We start from the raw sequence: 7,284 nt of genomic DNA, 5'->3' as shown, positions 1-7,284 counted from the left end.
CCAGCATTGGTCGGGGTAGGTTGTCATTGTAAATAAGAATTTGTACTTAATTGACTTGCCAAGTAAAAGTTCAATTAAATACCGCCTGTAGTGTCTGTCTGTCCCGCCTGTTGTGTCTGTCTGTCCCGCCTGTAGTGTCTGTCTGTCCCGCCTGTAGTGTCTGTCTGTCCCGCCTGTAGTGTCTGTCTGTCCCGCCAGTAGTAGGATGCAAGTGGTCTTCACCCTCCAGAGAACCACCTGTTGTTCTCATGCAGGTATTTCTCTGTTCTCACCTCCCACAGCGACAGAAGGAGAGGAGACGTGCAGGAAAAGAAAAGGAGTCTGTAAGTATGTTTCTGTTCCACTTTCACTCTACTGCCCCCCACTGGTGGAGAGTCACTCTACTGCCCCCACTAGTGGAGAGTCACTCTACTGCCCCCACTGGTGGAGAGTCACTCTACTGCACCTCTCTGGTGGAGAGTCACTCTACTGCCCCCACTAGTGGAGAGTCACTCTACTGCCCCCCACTAGTGGAGAGTCACTCTACTGCCCCCACTAGTGGAGAGTCACTCTACTGCCCCCACTGGTGGAGAGTCACTCTACTGCACCTCTCTGGTGGAGAGTCACTCTACTGCCCCTAGTGGAGAGTCACTCTACTGCCCCCACTAGTGGAGAGTCACTCTACTGCCCCCACTAGTGGAGAGTCACTCTACTGCCCCCACTGGTGGAGAGTCACTCTACTGCCCCCACTAGTGGAGAGTCACTCTACTGCCCCCACTAGTGGAGAGTCACTCTACTGCCCCCACTAGTGGAGAGTCACTCTACTGCCCCCACTAGTGGAGAGTCACTCTACTGCACCCCACTAGTGGAGAGTCACTCTACTGCACCCCACTAGTGGAGAGTCACTCTACTGCCCCCACTAGTGGAGAGTCACTCTACTGCCCCCACTGGTGGAGAGTCACTCTACTGCCCCCACTAGTGGAGAGTCACTCTACTGCCCCCACTGGTGGAGAGTCACTCTACTGCCCCCCACTGGTGGAGAGTCACTCTACTGCCCCCACTGGTGGAGAGTCACTCTACTGCACCCCACTAGTGGAGAGTCACTCTACTGCACCCCACTAGTGGAGAGTCACTCTACTGCCCCCCACTGGTGGAGAGTCACTCTACTGCCCCCACTGGTGGAGAGTCACTCTACTGCACCCCACTAGTGGAGAGTCACTCTACTGCACCCCACTAGTGGAGAGTCACTCTACTGCCCCCCACTGGTGGAGAGTCACTCTACTGCCCCCACTGGTGGAGAGTCACTCTACTGCCCCCACTAGTGGAGAGTCACTCTACTGCCCCCCACTGGTGGAGAGTCACTCTACTGCCCCCACTGGTGGAGAGTCACTCTACTGCCCCCACTGGTGGAGAGTCACTCTACTGCCCCCACTGGTGGAGAGTCACTCTACTGCCCCCCACTGGTGGAGAGTCACTCTACTGCCCCCCACTGGTGGAGAGTCACTCTACTGCCCCCACTGGTGGAGAGTCACTCTACTGCCCCCACTGGTGGAGAGTCACTCTACTGCCCCCCACTGGTGGAGAGTCACTCTACTGCACCCCACTAGTGGAGAGTCACTCTACTGCACCTCTCTGGTGGAGAGTCACTCTACTGCCCCCCACTGGTGGAGAGTCACTCTACTGCACCCCACTGGTGGAGAGTCACTCTACTGCCCCCCACTAGTGGAGAGTCACTCTACTGCACCTCTCTGGTGGAGAGTCACTCTACTGCCCCCACTGGTGGAGAGTCACTCTACTGCCCCCACTGGTGGAGAGTCACTCTACTGCCCCCACTGGTGGAGAGTCACTCTACTGCCCCCACTGGTGGAGAGTCACTCTACTGCCCCCCACTGGTGGAGAGTCACTCTACTGCCCCCCACTGGTGGAGAGTCACTCTACTGCCCCCCACTGGTGGAGAGTCACTCTACTGCCCCCCACTGGTGGAGAGTCACTCTACTGCCCCCCACTGGTGGAGAGTCACTCTACTGCACCCCACTGGTGGAGAGTCACTCTACTGCCCCCCACTAGTGGAGAGTCACTCTACTGCCCCCCACTGGTGGAGAGTCACTCTACTGCCCCCACTGGTGGAGAGTCACTCTACTGCCCCCACTGGTGGAGAGTCACTCTACTGCCCCCCACTGGTGGAGAGTCACTCTACTGCCCCCACTGGTGGAGAGTCACTCTACTGCCCCCCACTGGTGGAGAGTCACTCTACTGCCCCCCACTGGTGGAGAGTCACTCTACTGCACCCCACTAGTGGAGAGTCACTCTACTGCACCTCTCTGGTGGAGAGTCACTCTACTGCCCCCCACTGGTGGAGAGTCACTCTACTGCACCCCACTAGTGGAGAGTCACTCTACTGCCCCCCACTAGTGGAGAGTCACTCTACTGCCCCCCACTGGTGGAGAGTCACTCTACTGCACCCCACTGGTGGAGAGTCACTCTACTGCCCCCCACTGGTGGAGAGTCACTCTACTGCACCCCACTAGTGGATATGAGTTTGTACAAGCAACATAATTGCCTTTTTTATGCCTCCTAGGAGAATCAAGGGCCAGGGAGGCCCAGCCGCTCGGAGAAACAGGGAGGAGATTTAAACATTGAGCGAGAGCAGCAGGAGGAGAAGGAGTTTGCAGAGGAGCGCCTTGGTCCTGGACCTGGTGGTACTGCAGCCTGTCGCAGGCAGCAGGAGGCGCAGGATTCTCCTTTGGAGGAGAACTGTGGTAGCAGTAATGAGGACCAGGAGGACGTGGGAGACGAGGGCTTAGTCAGGGAGCAAGAGGTTTGTTTTGGTTCCTTTAGCTCCCGTATGTGTCATTTTCATTCTACAGTGCACCCTGCTTACAGGCCTCCCCATTCAAGTCAATGGTGGTGTATAATGGTTAGACTGACAGCTTTATGGAGTGTACTCTTGAATTTACCAGTCAAATTGCCAGGCTAAGAGGTTCCAGGCCCTAATCAACTGTTTGCAGTGTTTCAATTACCCTCCACGGATGTGATCACTGTAAGAGGAGTGTACTGTATTTCTGGTGTAACTCATTTCACTTAGACAATTGCATCTAATAGTTCCATCAAATAAATACACATCCATTCATATTCCCCATAGCGCTGTAACAGCTTCTGTCTACCCAGTGAGTGAAGTTTAGTGGATAACTGTTAGTGTTCCTCCATCTTGGATCTGTCCCCATACAGGAGTTGGATAGGAGTAGCTGCTTCTAGTGTGTAACTGCTCCTCCATCTTGGATCTGTCCCCATACAGGAGATGGATATGAGTAGCTGCTTCTAGTGTGTAACTGCTCCTCCATCTTGGATCTGTCCCCATACAGGAGATGGATATGAGTAGCTGCTTCTAGTGTGTAACTGCTCCTCCATCTTGGATCTGTCCCCATACAGGAGATGGATATGAGTAGCTGCTTCTAGTGTGTAACTGCCCCTCCATCTTGGATCTGTCCCCATACAGGAGTTGGATATGAGTAGCTGCTTCTAGTGTGTAACTGCTCCTCCATCTTGGATCTGTCCCCATACAGGAGATGGATATGAGTAGCTGCTTCTAGTGTGTAACTGCTCCTCCATCTTGGATCTGTCCCCATACAGGAGATGGATATGAGTAGCTGCTTCTAGTGTGTAACTGCTCCTCCATCTTGGATCTGTCCCCATACAGGAGATGGATATGAGTAGCTGCTTCTAGTGTGTAACTGCTCCTCCATCTTGGATCTGTCCCCATACAGGAGATGGATATGAGTAGCTGCTTCTAGTGTGTAACTGCCCCTCCATCTTGGATCTGTCCCCATACAGGAAATGGATATGAGTAGCTGCTTCTAGTGTGTAACTGCCCCTCCATCTTGGATCTGTCCCCATACAGGAGTTGGATATGAGTAGCTGCTTCTAGTGTGTAACTGCTCCTCCATCTTGGATCTGTCCCCATACAGGAGATGGATATGAGTAGCTGCTTCTAGTGTGTAACTGCCCCTCCATCTTGGATCTGTCCCCATACAGGAGTTGGATATGAGTAGCTGCTTCTAGTGTGTAACTGCTCCTCCATCTTGGATCTGTCCCCATACAGGAGTTGGATATGAGTAGCTGCTTCTAGTGTGTAACTGCTCCTCCATCTTGGATCTGTCCCCATACAGGAGTTGGATATGAGTAGCTGCTTCGTCTCTAAGGCTGCTTGTATTGCTAAACGACAACTAGAGCAGAACCCCAAACCAGATAAGAAAATTATTATCCAGCAGCCTCAGAAGGAACAGCAGGAGGAGAAGGAACAGCAGGAGGAGAAGGAACAGCAGGAGGAGAAGGAACAGCAGGAGGAGAAGGAACAGCAGGAAGAGAAGGAGCAGCAGGAGGAGAAGGAACAGCAGGAGGAGAAGGAACAGCAGGAGGAGAAGGAACAGCAGGAGGAGAAGGAACAGCAGGAGGTTATTGTCAGGAAAAAGGAGGTGATTTTGAAAAAAAATGTAGCTTTCTGATCATGTTGAACATAAGCATGTACTATTTCTGTTTAGTCCGGTCTGTCTGTAGTGTCACGCCGTAGACCTCCTGCACTAACTATGACACCTATGCGTCCCAATAGAAAAAGGTGGAGGCCAATGTTGATGATATTCTTAAAAGAAGCACAGAGCTCGCCCGTAAGTCCTAACTCCATTCATACCAGTAATGTGTGTCCCAAATACCACGCTCTACTCTATACAGTGCACCAGGACCCATAGAGCTTTGCTCACAAGTAATATACTATGTAGGGAAAAGGGTCATTTGGGACACATCCAAGCTCTTACTGATCTGAAACATCAAAGCACTGGGTGGTTTATTTCCAGTATTTAAACTACAAATGCCATGTTTTTAAGTCTCTCTCCTCTCTCCAGTCATAGGAAACCAGTTTGCAGCCTGTGGCCAGCTGGAAATGGCAGTCAAGTATTTCACTGACGCTATTAAACACAATCCTACAGAATTTAAGTGAGTATGAAAGGCAATGACTCTGGTTGGCACTCGGCTTATGTATGTAAGTAAATAACTGTGTAAATAACTGTGTACTGCATCCATAATGGCACCCTATTCCCTGTCTAGTGCACAACTCTTATTCTGAAATGGCACCCTATTCCTGTCTAGTGCACAACTCTTATTCTGAAATGGCACCCTATTCCTGTCTAGTGCACAACTCTTATTCTGAAATGGCACCCTATTCCCTGTTTAGTGCACAACTCTTATTCTGAAATGGCACCCTATTCCCTGTCTAGTGCACAACTCTTATTCTGAAATGGCACCCTATTCCCTGTCTAGTGCACAACTCTTATTCTGAAATGGCACCCTATTCCCTGTCTAGTGCACAACTCTTATTCTGAAATGGCACCCTATTCCCTGTTTAGTGCACAACTCTTATTCTGAAATGGCACCCTATTCCCTGTCTAGTGCACAACTCTTATTCTGAAATGGCACCCTATTCCCTGTCTAGTGCACAACTCTTATTCTGAAATGGCACCCTATTCCCTATATTTCGTAATGCACCGGTACCACGCTAATATCACAGTACCAAAATGTAATAATAATTATAAATACATTTTCATAATACCGTTTCACTATAAAGACAGCTTAAATGTTACATTTGTTCAGCAACAGCATCTAGTCTATCTCTTGTATGCGCCGGTCCAGTAATGGCAACTTTACAGCTGCCTCGTGATATGAATCAGCGCTCACACCCCCCCCTACCAGCGCTCACACCCCCCCCCTACCAGCGCTCACACCCCCTACCAGCGCTCACACCCCCCCCTACCAGCGCTCACATCCCCCCTACCAGCGCTCATCCCCCTACCAGCGCTCACATCCCCCCTACCAGCGCTCACCCCCCTACCAGCGCTCACCCCCCCTACCAGGCGCTCACATCCCCCCCTGCCAGCGCTCACATCCCCCTACCAGCGCTCACATCCCCCTACCAGCGCTCACACCCCCCTACCAGCGCTCACACCCCCTCTACCAGCGCTCACATTCCCCCCTACCAGGCGCTCACACCCCCCCCCAGCGCTCACACCCCCCTACCAGCGCTCACATTCCCCCTACCAGGCGCTCTGGCCCCCCTGCCAGGCGCTCACATCCCCCTACCAGCGCTCACACCCCCCTACCAGGCGCTCACATCCCCCCTACCAGGCGGCTCACATCCCCCCCCTGCCAGGCGCTCACACCCCCCTACCAGGCGCTCACCCCCCTACCAGGCGCTCACACCCCCTCTGCCAGCGGCTCACATTCCCCCTACCAGCGCTCACATCCCCCCTACCAGCGCTCACATCCCCCCTACCAGCGCTCACACCCCCCTACCAGGCGCTCACATCCCCCCTACCAGCGCTCACATCCCCCCCCTACCAGCGGCTCACACCCCCCTACCAGCGCTCACCCCCCTACCAGCTCACATCCCCAGGTGGGTTCATGGTGTCTCCCCCCATACTACGAGACTTCAGATCATCATGTATATTCCTGCGGCCAGATCACAGCCTTTACAAACAGCAAATCAGGGGGGGGCCACTCCTGATGATTTCTGAACACAGCCTGAGGCCACTCTGATGTTTTCTGAACACAGCCCTGATGTCCTGTTTGTTGTAGGCTGTTTGGGAACCGGTCCTTTTGTTATGAGAAGATGCAGCAGTATGATCGGGCCTTGAGTGATGCCGATCTGGCCCTCTCCATGGAGCCTGGTTGGATTAAAGGACTATATAGGAAGGGGAAGGCTCTGTCTGGACTCAAGGTACACAACATTATAATACTTTATGCAATTCAACTTCAGGATTTTATCTCCCATCTCTTTGTGTAATGTTTGTCAATCTCACTATGTGCTGCCTCCCTCTCTCTGTCCTCCCTCTCTCTCTGTCCTCCCTCCCTCTCTCTCTGTCCTCCCTCCCCCTCTTCCCTCCCCCTCTCTCTGTCCTCCCTCCCTCTCTCTCTGTCCTCCCTCCCTCTCTCTCTGTCCTCCCTCCCTCTCTCTCTGTCCTCCCTCCCTCTCTCTCTGTCCTCCCTCCCTCTCTCTCTGTCCTCCCTCCTCTCCTCCTCCCTCTCTCTCTGTCCTCCCTCTCTCTCTCTCTGTCCTCCCTCTCTCTCTGTCCTCCCTCTCTCTCTGTCCTCCCTCTCTCTCTCTCTCTCTCTCTCTCTCTCTCTCTGTCCTCCCTCTCTCTGTCCTCCCTCCCTCTCTCTCTCTGTCCTCCCTCTCTCTCTGTCCTCCCTCTCTCTCTCTGTCTTCCCTCTCTCTCTCTGTCTTCCCTCTCTCTCTCTGTCTTCCCTCTCTCTCTCTGT

At 53.0% G+C, this 7,284-nt stretch overlaps 1 protein-coding gene across 1 annotated transcript; it reads left to right on the top strand.

Moving 5' to 3' along the window:
• The first annotated feature begins 233 nt into the window (after positions 1-233).
• Positions 234-6,826, top strand: LOC124030249 (UPF0746 protein DDB_G0281095-like). Its single transcript, XM_046341672.1, has 6 exons — positions 234-323; positions 2,558-2,797; positions 4,146-4,451; positions 4,586-4,640; positions 4,875-4,965; positions 6,601-6,826. The coding sequence occupies exons 1-6, from the start codon at positions 249-251 to the stop codon at positions 6,806-6,808; spliced, it is 975 nt and encodes a 324-aa protein (XP_046197628.1). The 5' UTR covers positions 234-248; the 3' UTR covers positions 6,809-6,826.
• The last annotated feature ends 458 nt before the right edge of the window (positions 6,827-7,284 follow it).

Source organism: Oncorhynchus gorbuscha, unplaced genomic scaffold (genome assembly GCF_021184085.1).
Source record: "Oncorhynchus gorbuscha isolate QuinsamMale2020 ecotype Even-year unplaced genomic scaffold, OgorEven_v1.0 Un_scaffold_10183, whole genome shotgun sequence".
NCBI lineage: Eukaryota > Metazoa > Chordata > Actinopteri > Salmoniformes > Salmonidae > Oncorhynchus > Oncorhynchus gorbuscha.
This window is presented reverse-complemented; position numbering and strand designations above follow the sequence as displayed.

What these genes read in the sequence shown, in the direction of transcription:
- LOC124030249 (XM_046341672.1), top strand. Translation starts at nt 249, where the DNA reads ATGCAGGTATTTCTCTGTTCTCACCTCCCACAGCGACAGAAGGAGAGG. An exon ending in CAGGAAAAGAAAAGGAGTCT is followed by an intron (nt 324 to 2,557) that starts GTAAGTATGTTT and finishes TATGCCTCCTAG; the next exon opens with GAGAATCAAGGGCCAGGGAG. An exon ending in GCTTAGTCAGGGAGCAAGAG is followed by an intron (nt 2,798 to 4,145) that starts GTTTGTTTTGGT and finishes GTCCCCATACAG; the next exon opens with GAGTTGGATATGAGTAGCTG.